This window comes from Antechinus flavipes, chromosome 1 (genome assembly GCF_016432865.1).
Source record: "Antechinus flavipes isolate AdamAnt ecotype Samford, QLD, Australia chromosome 1, AdamAnt_v2, whole genome shotgun sequence".
Classification (NCBI taxonomy): Eukaryota; Metazoa; Chordata; class Mammalia; order Dasyuromorphia; family Dasyuridae; genus Antechinus; species Antechinus flavipes.
In genome coordinates, this window is record NC_067398.1 from 668,092,899 (window position 1) to 668,105,792 (window position 12,894).

The 12,894-nt window shown below is 42.4% G+C and overlaps 1 protein-coding gene and 1 long non-coding RNA gene across 4 annotated transcripts in view; one reads left to right on the top strand and one right to left on the bottom strand.

Annotated features, from left to right (window-relative positions):
• Positions 1 to 207: 207 nt before the first annotated feature.
• CPAMD8 (C3 and PZP like alpha-2-macroglobulin domain containing 8) overlaps positions 208 to 12,894 on the bottom strand; it is a 166,017-nt gene continuing 153,330 nt past the window's right edge. The window contains exons 38-42 of the mRNA XM_051972095.1: positions 12,138 to 12,243; positions 11,934 to 12,044; positions 8,344 to 8,553; positions 3,026 to 3,197; positions 208 to 1,283 (exon numbers count right to left, since the gene is read on the bottom strand). Coding sequence (XP_051828055.1) covers position 1,283; positions 3,026 to 3,197; positions 8,344 to 8,553; positions 11,934 to 12,044; positions 12,138 to 12,243 — 600 coding nt within the window. The 3' untranslated portion in view covers positions 208 to 1,282. The remainder of the gene's footprint in view (positions 1,284 to 3,025; positions 3,198 to 8,343; positions 8,554 to 11,933; positions 12,045 to 12,137; positions 12,244 to 12,894) is intronic.
• Positions 3,210 to 12,894, top strand: part of LOC127545064 (uncharacterized) — a 51,330-nt gene continuing 41,645 nt past the window's right edge. For all 3 annotated transcript variants that reach the window (XR_007949585.1, XR_007949586.1, XR_007949584.1), the window contains exon 1: positions 3,210 to 7,129. This is a non-coding gene — a long non-coding RNA (uncharacterized LOC127545064). The remainder of the gene's footprint in view (positions 7,130 to 12,894) is intronic.

Consider the following 12,894-nt stretch of genomic DNA (forward strand, 5'->3'; position numbering starts at 1 on the left):
TGCCTGATCTGCTCTGGTGACTGGTGGGACCAAACACTCTCTTAGTTGTCTCTTCAGCCCCCCTCCCTGCCCTCGTCTATCCTTTGTATTTCTACAGAATCCTTTGCAGCTATTTGAATGTGAAAACCTTGAGGCTTCGTTCATTGGTATGCTAATAAGGGGATTCCACACCCAACAACATGTGATAGATGTTCATAAGAGGCTTCATTTTAGATACTGAGATTTTATTAACAATTTCTTTCTAAATCTGCCCAGAGGCACGTGCTTCCTCCTTGCTTTGCGTCTTGTGGCTCTTGGCCAATCCTGGGGCAGCAAAGCACGGGCCAGGGCTGAGTCAGCTCTAAGCTGTAGCTTCAGAAACCAGAGACCTGGAGGCCAGGCACAAGACATCACATTTCTAGGTGGTATCATTTTTGTTCAGCAGATTGTTATTTCTTTTGTTTTGTGTCTGCCTTACCACAGCCCTTCAAAACAGGGTATAGCAGGTATTGTCACTATGTTACAGATGGGGAAATGTGCCTAGAGTCACACAGCCAGTTAGGTTCAGAATTTGGACCAGGATCCAGCCCCCCACACTCCTAGCACTTTATTTGCTATGTTGAGTTGATATCGGGTAGGTCATCTGTACTATTCATTCATTGATACATCATATCCTTCCTTCCAGATTCCATGAGGGCAGAAATCATTGTATTCACCTTTGTTTCCCCTTAAAGCCAAGAACAGGCCTTTGTACATAGTGGGAGGGGTACTCTAAAGATTCTCACATCATTTTCTTCACCTGTAAAATTGGACTAATACCTGCCCTACCCTAACTCACAGATTGTCAAGAGGTTAAAATGAGGTGATTGATGTGAAGATTCATTGATCAAAAGTGAAAAATTCTATACAAAAAGAAGGCACCAAGAAGGCAGGGAACAGTGGCTTGCTCCAAAGTAAATAGATCCCCTGGCCCCTTTCTGCCCCGCCAAAAGGCTCTTGCTCAAATGCCATTCCTGCTCTCAACGGTTACTCATGTGCCAGAAGCTCTATAGAAACTTGACAAAAGAGGCAGGAAGTGCACGTATGGGGGCAAGGGGTGGTTGTGCCGAGTGTGAAGTGCAGGGGCTGGTCCAGATTGAGCCTTGTTCCCCTACAGACTCAGCATGGCTAGGGAAGGGACAGAAGGCTTTTTGCAGCGGGTGAGGAAGATCCAAGTGCTTCTTGCTCTCCACAAAGTCATCAATCTGAGCAAAGCCATCAAGGAGTCACCCTCTGGGTTACTTCTCCTGGGAAGATTGACATTTCTGTTGAAAAAGAGACCCAAATATCATTATTGACAGCTTCAGTGTGCAGGAAAATGGGATGTTGTATCTAGAGAAGACATTATTTTCATTATCTGTAGATGAGTTGGAAGAAGGTAGATTTCAACTCATTTAAGGTAGTAATTCTAACAACTGCTAAGTGATGCAGTGGATAGAGTACTAGGCTTGGTATCAGGAAGACCAATCTTCCCCAGTTCAAACCCTACCTCAGATGCTGACTAGCTGTGTGGCAGTGGGCAAGTCACTTAACTCTATTGGCTTCAGTGTTCCTGTAAAATGAGTTGGAGAAAGAAGGAGCAAACCACTCCAGTATTTTTGTTAAGAAGATCCAAAAATCTTTGCTAAGAAAATCCAAAATAGGACCACAATGTGTCACATGTGACTGAAAACAATTGAACAATCCAATAATCATAGATTTTAGAGCCGGAAGGACCCTTAAAAGTTCTCCTCTCATTTTACAGATGAGGAAACTGAGGCCCCAAGGGATTGTAACTTGCTAAAGATCATACAAAGTAGAGACAGAATCGATGTCTCTCAATCATTCAATGTTCTTTGACTCCAAATCTAATGTTCTTTCAATGGACAGCTATTATTTGGACATAGCCATCGATGAACCAATTGGTTCAACAACTTTGCCAAATGGCATTTAATCAAAGCTGGCATGATGCCTTGTCAAGGATGTTGTAAGAGGTGTGTGAAATGACCTGGGACTAGCCCTAGGAGCTGTCACAAAGGAGGATCCTCAGAGTCCTGGATGGATCTCATTGAGACTCCAGCTCTTACCCCAGCTCAAATACACACTTTCCAGATGTAGTCAGAGCTTATCTGGAGGAAGGTTTTGTCTAAACCATTGCCTTTTGTTTTGAACGTTTATTTGATCACTAGTATGTAATTAGTATCTAATAAATTAGTGTTATTAGTATAATATATTTAATATATAATAAAAACACTTTAAAAAGATACCTAGACCTTAAAAAAAGATAATGACCTTCGCAGGCTCCTCTAGATTCAGAGCTGGCAGGGTCCTCAGAGGTTTTCTAGACTAACACCTTCACTTTGCAGATGAGGAAATTGAGATCTAGGGAAATTAGCACACTTGCCCAAAATTATATTGCTAGTAAGTATTGGAGGCAGAATTTGAAGTCAGAATTTGGAGTCCTCGAGTTCAAAGTCAGCCTTTTTTCTACTCCACTACATTGCCTCCTTCCAATAGGGAAGCTGTATAAACCCATTTTACAGATAAATAATAGGAGGGAAGGCCTCATCCAGTAGAAGAGTCTCTCTTGCTGCCCAGTGCAAGGGTCTTTTCCCTATGCCCCCTGCCTTGTCTGTCCCCTGGCAACAGTAGCTGGTAATTCCCAGGTCGGAGGAGATCCTGGAAAGGAGAGCAGGTACGGTGGCTGCAGTGTCCTTCCCAAAGCTGCAGAATGCTAAATTGAGAAGAATTTCAGAGAATATCCAGCCTCAGAAACTTCCTAGTGGTGAGTTTCTGAACAAGTCACTTATTTTCTTTCTGCCTCTATAAAATGGGGATAATAACATCTATCTCACAGTGTTGTGAGGACCAAATAAAATGATATCGGTAAAGCATTCAGCACAAGGTCTGGTACATAGTCGACACTTAATAAATGCTTGTTTTCTCCCTTCTATTCAAAGCATATGCCCTAATTAACACACCCTCCAAAAGTGGCCCTCTGCCTGGAGATTGTTTGGGAGAGGCTCACCATTCCATGCGGTCTCCGCGTCCTTCCTTCCAGGGGCCTTCAGAAGCACTGCTGACTGTCGTCAGCTCTGGCCTGACGTCAAAGCTCTCGGCCTCAGAGCCATAGGGGTCAGGGTCATACTCGTAGAAGTAGTAGGCGATGTCCGATGGTGACTGTACTGGGCTCTCAGCAGCTTCGAGGGAAAGAAAGAGACACAAATACAGACTGCCTGTTTAGGAAGCCAGAGTGGTAGACCCAGACCCGGAGCCATCCCCTACCAGCGCCTACAACCTCAGATCCCCAAAACAAGAAGGAACATTTACTATGGAGCAAACAAGACTCACCTTGACAAAATCCTTACTAAGTGCTCATTCAACTTTTAACAATGGGGAACTTTAGCTCTGCCAATCTGTACCCATGTGACGGGGGAACAAGCAAGTCACTTAATTTCAAGTCTAAGAGGTTGTTGAAGACAATAACCTCTACAGTCTCTCCTTAGCTTATGAATCTATGAATTTGATTGTCAATGTTTTTCCTAAACTGCGGTACCCAGCATGAATGAATGAATGAATATTTATTAAGCACTTACTATATGACAGGAGTATCCCGTGCTGTCCTGCTTCTGTATAGTCCTATATGTCTGGAATGCCCTCTTTTCCTCCTGCTGAAATCTTACTCATTCTTTATTTTATTTTTAAATTATTAGTTAATGCTTAAGTTAAATGTTTATTGGTATTCTCTACTTCCCTGTCACTTCCAGACCCTCCTTCCTAGAATCAAATTTTCAATAATAACAGCAGCAGAAACAGCAAAAACAACTTCAATAGCAACTGTAGCAAAAACAACAGTAACAATAGTAATAACAGCAGCAACAATAACCGCAGCAGCAACAAACTGGATCTCATTCAGGTTGAAAAGGACCTCAAAGGTAATCTAGTTCAGTATCTTTATCTTACAGATGGGAAAAATGAGATTTAAGGAAGTTGTGTATAAGTTGAATAAAATCACTTGCCAAGACTCTGGCAGGTTAGAGCTCTTTCCACTGTACCACACTGCCTGTCCTGGTCAAGCCAAACAAATCAGGCTGCACTAGCCATCTGCCTCATTTGGTACCCATGGCCCCAACTTTCTCTTGAGTGGTAGGAGATGCTCCATGGTCAGTCCTCTGATGTCATAATTCTTAGTCATCCTTGAAAGCCCAAGGCAGAGAAGACTTTTCTAATGCATTTCATGTGACATGATGGTCATGTCTGGCTTACCTGTGGATCTTGGGCAGACATTTCAGTTTTCTGGATCTCATTTCTTTGGCTTTAAAATGACGGGGTGGGAGTTGATGATTTCCAAAGTCCTTTCTATATCTATATAGGTCATTCTGTGACCCCACAATGTGAGCTCTGTGAGGGCAGGAACCATGCCTTATCTAAACTCTCCATGTACACAGCCTAGGATTCCATACTCAGAAGGTGCTTACTATTTGCTAAATTGAATTTGCATAACGTAAACAATGTGGATTCAAAGTGAGAAGATCTGGGTATGAATTTTATGATTTGCTTCACTGGGCCCAAGCATTCTCATCGTAACATGAGCAGCTTTGGATGCCTTCCATGGACTTAAGAGTCTTTCAGCTCTAAATCTCGATTATCTGAGCTGCATTAAATTGGGAATGTGATGACCATGGTTTGGGACTTGGAGATCCTGGAGATATAGATCTGGGGAGCCTCAGCTTAAGAGCAGCATGTTGAAAGCCAGGGATGTGTGAGTTCACCTGGGGAGGAGGTGTGGAGGCAGAAGAGCAGGGGGCTGAAGACTGAGTTTTGAGAGGCACAAGCTAAGCCAATGGGAGCTAGGGAACAGAAGCCTACTAAGGAGGCTGAGGAGGAGCGGTCTGAGAACTAGGAGATGGGATAGGAAGGAACACCCTCATGGAAAGACTGGATGGAGTTGTCAGAAAGATAGGGGAGAAAATGAGGACTGAGGAAAGGACAATGGCATTGGCAAGAGTGAGGTAACCCTGATGATATTTGTAGCTGAGGACCTTGGGAAGATACAACTAAAGATGTGTCCTGTGCTGGAAAGCAGACCCTGGCAAGCCACATGCAGGAGCAAAGGGCCTCAAGTTCTGGCACTCGTGAACTCCTGTCTTATCCCCTCTCACTCCCAGAGACCCTGGGGAAGGGCAGGCAGGAGGATTCCCAAAGCAGGATGGACTGCCTGGCATCTTACCAGGAATATGAGAAGGGATGTTCCTGTTCAGAGAGAAGCTGTACTAAAGGCCCCATGATATCCATTTTATAGATAGGGAAACTGAGTGTCAGAGAGAAGCATCTTGTCAGTGGTCACACAGTTTGTGAAGGGTTATTGCTGGGACTGGAACAAAGGCCTCCTAACTCCTGGTCCAGTGCAATTCCCACCATAGTTTGTAAGAAAAGTAAAGCATTCAGTCAGATGAAGAGATGATGATGACTTTAAAAAATAGTCACCGCTGCTATTTCCAGGCCTCGGTGTCCCAGCTTAGGACAAGACCAGCCTGCTTTCCTCTCAGGGATTAGTCAGGGGACCAGTGAATTGAGTGCTACTGAAGTAATAGCTAAAGCATAGGTGGCAGATCTCTGGGCATCAGTTTTGGATTTGTCATCAAGTGACCTTTTGATAAATCCCTCCCTTCCTTGGGAGTTGTATAAAAGAAGTGGGTGATCCCTAAGGTCTTTTCCAGCTATGACACTACCTGGACCTAAGCCTCCTGTGAACTGTCAGCTACAGAAGATTGTGAATCACTCCTGAAGTTTCATTGAGAGAATGCATGGGCGAGTCCAGAGAAAAGGTGGTAGGGTGGGAGCAGATCTAAAGGAGGAACTAGGAAATTAGAGAAGCTGGGTCCTAGCCTTGGCTCTGCCACCTTGGACCCACCACAACTTCTTGAGGCCTCCCTCATATGCCAGCTATTTATTAAATTCTAATAATGTACAGACACTGTACACAGGAAAACAGACAGTCCCTACTCTCAAGAAGCTCCAGGTAAATTTAGTAGGGAAGACAGAATATATTTATATATATAATTATATGTGAGAACATATGTGACAATTCCAGAGCTCTAAGATAGATGAGGTCACATCTGGTTGGGAGAATAAAGAAAAGCTTCTTGGAGGAATTAGCTGACTTTGAGATTTTGGTGGGGAAATATGGGCAGGGAGGTCATTCTAAGCAAAAGAAACAGGATAAACAAGGTCACAAAAACAGGAAAAGAAGGGACATTGTTTGGGGGAAGTGACGTCCACTTTGGATGAAATATCAAGTAACATGCAAAATGATAGGCAAGGATCACACTCAGGATTCGGGCTCTGGGGCACCTATGAGAAGTATCTGAGAAGTCTTCTGAGAAGAAGCAAGATACAATCAGAGGTGGATACTCAGATAATAATTGGGGGAGAGACTGAAAGTTAGGAGGCCAGCGTCAGCAGTCCAGCTATGAGGGAGGAAGGGTCTGGATGGTAAAAACCAAGATGGATGAGAATGACTGAGTAGAGAGAGACAGGATCAACAGAACTTGGTGATTGCTTGGAAAGGAAGATGGGGTGAGAAGTTGGTGACTGATGGAGGAAAGGAAGACAGGAGGAACAGGACATGTGGAATTTAAGATGCCAATGTAACATTCAGATAGAGCTCTTTAGCAGAAAGCCGGGCATCTGGGTTTTAGCCTAAAGAGACAATGGCTGCAAGTAAAGATTTGAGAGTCAGAATCGAGAGTGGGGGAATGGATGAAATTGTGAAGGCCAAGTGTGGAGAGCAGAAGTGGCTAAGACTGGCACAGACTCTTCTCGACTCCAGGCCCAGTGTTCTATCCCCTGAGCCACCAGTGAGCAATATCATAGATTCAGAGGATATCTGAAGTAAAGGAAGCTTTCCTATCATCTGGTTTTAGTCTTTTGGATTATAAGTAACTTAGAACCTAAGGAAAGAGTTGCTTCATGTATAAAATGTGGGAGTGGATGGTGATTTATGATAGCAATAACTTTTATTTCTGGGGCTGCTAGGTGGTGCCATAATGCACAGACTGTTGGAATTAAAATCAGAAGGACCAGAGTTCAAATCTGGATTCAGACACACTTACTAGCAGTGCGACACTGGGTGAGTCACTTAATTCTGTTTACCTATAAAATGAGCTGGAGAAGGAAATGCCAAACCACTCTAATATCTTTGTTAAGAAAACCTCAGAGTTGGATAGGACTGAACAACATGTTTTTTCCTAGTTCTCTCAGGCTACAGAGCACAAAGCCATCCTGGGAATAGACAGTGAGAAGGAAACTGGTACAGACATGACAAGGGATGTGCCGAGCAATGATCATGAGTGTGCCTAAAGCTCAGGCCTCCTGTCTGTCTCTAAGGCTGGTGTTGTTGTGACTCCACTGAACCTTGTCTCCGTTTCCTTTCAGCTTTGCCACTTCCTTGTCTGTGTTCTGAGAACCATTCTAGGGCTAATAATCTGTATTTTGTTCTTGCCTGGTCCCTTACACTGTGGGAGAGTGCTGAGGACCAGCCTCTCCACGATCCAGAAGAGCAGCCTCAGGGGTCTGAAACAAAGCTGAAGCCTGAAGATGACTTGGATGAATAGTTGTAAATGTTGTAAATATTATAAGGATCCAAGCACTCTGATCAACCCAGGGACCAGGTCTGATTTCTGAGCAGAGTGATGATCCTGCTGCCCACCTGTTCCCAGAGCTGAGAGGCCTTCTGAAGGCAAACTGAGACCTACATTTTTAGACTTGACCATGCATGTTTGCTACACAGATTTAGTATTTCTTTTTTTTTTTCTCCTTTTATATTTTCTTTTTCTTTTTAATTTTTTATTTAATAATTACTTTATATTGACACTCGTTTCTGTTCCGATTTTTTTTTCCCCCTCCCTCCCTCCACCCCCTCCCCTAGATGGCAAGCAGTCCTTTATATGTTGGATATGTTGCAGTATATCCTAGATACAATATATGTTTGCAGAACTGAACAGTTCTCTTGTTGCATAGGGAGAATTGGATTCAGAAGGTATAAATAACCCGGGAAGAAAAACAAAAATGCAGATAGTTCACATTCGTTTCCCAGTGTTCTTTCTTTGGGTGTAGCTGCTTTTGTCCGTCATTTATCAGATTTAGTATTTCTTTTTAAATGGAAGAGAAAAAATAGATTTTTGTTAAATGAAAAATAAATCAAAAATTTTAAAAAAGATCTCCCCCAATCCTTGAAAAGACTAGACACTTTTCTGAAGGGCCCCCTTTACAAAGAGAACTCAACAGGAAATTTCAGATCCCAACTTGGATGGGAAAGGAAAGAGGAAAAACCCAGGCATTTACTTGCAGTGCAGTGGGCTGCAGACGCCTGCTCGATCCTGGTGCTGTTTCTGCAGGCAGCTACCTCCATCTGACAATGGTTTTGGTAGATGACTCCATCGGATCCACACACGGGGTCCCCATCATAGCCGCAGTCCCGAGAGCAGAGACACTGTTCAAAGGACTCCTCAGCCAGGCAGCCTGGGACGTTGCATGGACCATTGTGAATCAGACCTGAAAGAGCAGCAGTAACAGGTTGGGGAGAGAACAACTGAGGCCGGCAGAGCCTTACAGGGTATTTTCCCTTTCCCTCTCTGAAGTTCCTTGTGGGATTCCCAACAGAAGGCAACATCAACCCAAAGACTTGAAGACATCCTGCTGGTTAGTCACTGGAAATACATCATAGGAGGGTCCATGGGTATCAGTCAGTATGGAAGTGGAAAGGTGTTCTAAGCCACTCTAGCATTCTTCTTCCAAAAGTTTTTCCAGACCTTCTCTCCTTTTTCTTCAACTCTCCATCCTTCCCTTCCTTCTACCTCAGCCAAGAAAAATGAGGTCACGAACAATCTCCATTTCCCTTTCTCTCAAACCTTCAATACTAGTTCCTGCCATCTCCTTGTTTCCTGCAGTCTTGGATAAGGAAGAGATGCCTGTCCTTCCCTACATGTGCTCTCTTAATCCAATCCCTTTCTATCTGCTCCCCCAGTCATTCTCCCTGTTCTCATTATTTAATTTTCCCCTGTTTATTGGTGCTGAGCCACCGAGATGTTCTTCATATTTAGTTATCTCAGTCAGTCTGGCTCTTTGTGATCCCATTTGGGGTTCTCTTGGCAAAATACTAAAGAGATTTGCTTTCTCCAGCTCATTTTACAGATGAGGAAACTGAGGCACACAGGGCTAAGTGACTTGTCCAGGATCACACAGCTCGCAAATGTCTGAGGCTGGATTTGAACTTAGGAAGATGAGTCTTTCTGATTCTCTTCTACTCTATTCACTGCACCACCTAGGTGCCTATGGTAGATGTTCAATTAATAACTTCATGCTTGGAAAGTACTCCTTCCTCACTTCCATGTCAGAGAATCCTCCACTTCCTCTAACATGTATTTCAAGGACAAATTCTACATGGAACCTTTTCTGATATCGATCACTAGTGATGTCCCAAATCATCTTGTATTTATTCTGTATGTACGTCTGCATATGCACATGTTGTCTTCCCCATATTTGGAAGTTCCTTAAGAGCAGGGATTGTTATTTTTATCTTGGTAGCCTAGAACATAGCAGGAAGGTTAACAAACATTTGCTGATTAACTGATTGAGAAGTTAGCAGGAGATAAGAAAATAAATTTAATAAAGATATATGTTTTTTTCCCTAATGGTTTGTCTATAAAAGGGAGGAGAGATATAGGACAATAGCTTGAGGTGATGAGTCAAATGGAGTATTTTTCTTAAAGGCTGAAGAGACCTGGTCATGTTTGTGGGCAACAGGAAAGGATTCAGTAGATACAATAAAAAACAAGCTGAGAAACAGAGAAAAGCAAACTCACTAAGTAGACAGGAAGGTCTGGATCAATTATATAATGGGGTAAACAATAGGTCCAGTGGCCTTAGCAAGGCTGGATTTGAACTTATGAAAATGAGTCTGCTTGATTCCACACTTAAGTGCTTTATTTACTGCACCACCTTAATTAAATTATCCTGGTTCTTATTTCTGAATCTAGATAGTCTATTTTCTTTTTTTTAATATTATTTTTTATTTTATTTTTTAAAATCTTTTTTTATTATACTTTTTATTGAGAGAACATATGCTTGGGCAATTTTTTACAACATTATCCCTTGCACTCACTTCTCTTCTGACTTATCCCTGCCCTCCCTCCACCCTCTCCCCCAGATGGCAAGCAGTCTTATACATGTTAAAGATGTTACAGTATATCCTAGATACAATATATGTGTGCAGAACTGAACAGTTCTCTTGTTACACAGGGAGAATTGGATTCAGAAGGTAAAAATAACCTGGGAAGAAAAACAAAAATGCAATAGTTCACACTCATTTCCCAGTATTCCTTCTCTGGGTGTAGCTGATTCTGTCCATCATTGATCAATTGAAACTGAGTTAGATCTTCTCTCTGTCAAAGATTGGATATTCTATTTTCTTTAATAAATAAGCTTTAGGAAAGCTTGTTCTTTTGATCTGAATTTTGTAGACGGGTAGTGGAAGAGAAAGAGGAAGGGTGGTACTAGTAGTGAATTGCTCCAGGGGCAGTAGAGGAAGTGGGAAAAGTAACCAGGAACCAAGGGCGGCAGTGTTGTTAACTAGGAGAACCAGGGAGTTCCAGGAGGCACATGGCTGGTGTTCAGTGATCTGGAAGCCTTAGACACCAGTGAAAAGAATAAGCCCTCAATTCAAAGGCAAAAATCCCTTAAACTCAATTCCAAGCAAAGGAGCCCTTAGAAACCTGATTATTGTTTATGGGGTAAATTCTTTACAGATGGCAGTGGTGATATCAGTGGTGAAGATATTATGGAGTGATTATGCCAGAGCCAGTGATTATGGAAGTGATGACACAGATGGATATCACAGAGGTCAGGGTGATAACTGTGGAATCAGAAAGAAACTTGCCCCAGACATTTATTAGCTGTGTGATCCTGGCCAAGTCACTTAACCTCAGTCTGCCTCAGCTTCGTCATCTTTAAAACGGACATAATAATAGCACTAACTTCAGAAGTTGTGAAGATCAAACAAGATAATACATGGGAAGCACTGTATAAATCTTAAACTACTATGAGTAGACTATTTACTAGTAAGATGATTACAATGACTGTGATATTGTACACGAAAGTGATAATGGTGGTGGTGATAACGGCTATGATGATGGTTTTCCCTTTTGGAAGAAAGTGGCAATTAAAATATAAATATGGGGGATAGCTAGATGGCACAATGGTTAGAACACTGGCCCTAAAGTCAGGAGGACTTGAGTTCAAATCTGGCTTCAGATACTTAATACTTTTTAGCTGTGTGATCTGGACAAGTCACATAACCCCAATTGCCTCAGCAACACACACACACACATACACACACACACACACACATAGACACACGTATTTTTGTCATCTTAAGGCATGAATGTGCATGATTCATTCCTGAACTGGTTAGCATTAGACTAGATGATCTGTTTCAAGTCTCAATTCTAGAATTCGATGACTTATTTCAAACCTGTATTTCACAGGGCAAGGCAAGCCAGATGTGAAAAGAACTGATGCTGAGAGAAAAATTTGTATATTTTAAATAGTTCCTGATTGGAGTTCAGAGTGATTTGGGTTGAAAACCTCAATGTATCTTGCTATTCATGCATTTTTCAATTCTGATTGACTATTTGTGACCCCATTTGGGGTTTTCTTGGCAGAGATATTGGAGTAGTTTGCCATTTCCTTCTCCAGCTCATATTATAGATGGGCAACTGAGGCAAACTGTTAAATGATCTGCCACCCACATAGCTAGTATCTGAGGCTAGATTTGACTCCAAGCCCAGCCCACTATCTATTGAGCTACTTAGCTGCCCATTTTGGTCCTCCCCAAATTGAGCAATTTGTGTCCTCGCCAAGCCCCCAAAACTTACCAGGTCCTTGACTGGCTGAACTTTCCACCTCATTGCAAGTGGGCCCATCACACAGTTCTCTAGCCAGGGGGCTGCTTTCACTGACATTATAGAAGCGGGTTGCTTCAAATGCTACATGGAGAGAAAGTAGACAAGGTTAGGTCTGCTCAGAGCGGCAGCAAGAGCTCAAGGAGCTACAGGATAGCTGGCCTTTGAAGGACCTACCTGGCTCATAGTAATCATACACAGTGATTGGCATGGGGGCAGTCTTCCCAACAATGTACTCTCGGAAGGCCTGGAATCTCACACAGGTCAAACACTGGCTTGGAATCTATAGAAAGATGGTGTAAGTTTAGCTCTAGCTATCTGTGATTCTAAACCTGATTGCATGGTTACCTCACACATGAAGAAAGCAGAGACTGTCCAAGACTTCGAAAAAAGAAATAAATCAAGTGTTTATTTTTCCCTAAAGGAGAGGTTTTCTATTCCTTATTGTTTAAAAAAATCAGCATTAAATAGACACAATCAAGAAGCAATGTGCTTGGGGATCTGGGGTCTAAAGATTAAGAATCCTTTCTCTTTATCTCTGTTTCCCTATCTATAAATACTTCAAGGTTCTTTGATTTTATCTATATGGGGGGTCCACATAAGTAGATCCCAAAGCCACCAGTGCCTTAGTTGATAGTTTTCCTGGATTTCTGGCAATGAAGAAATACATCCTCTATTAACCAACTTTCTGCTGGTGACTAATTCAATTCAAAGCAACTGTTTACAAGGAAATGTACCAGAAGAGAGAAGGAAAACTCCTGCCTGCAAGAAAATTCCATTCTATTGAGGGAGAATAAAAACAGGCACAGATAAGTAAATGGTGTAATCTAAAGAGGGAGACAGTCCTCTTAAATGGGGAAATGTAGCACAGTGTCAGGATGTGGCAGGCCAAGAACAGAAAAGTGCATAAATAGGAATAATCTTATGAGATATG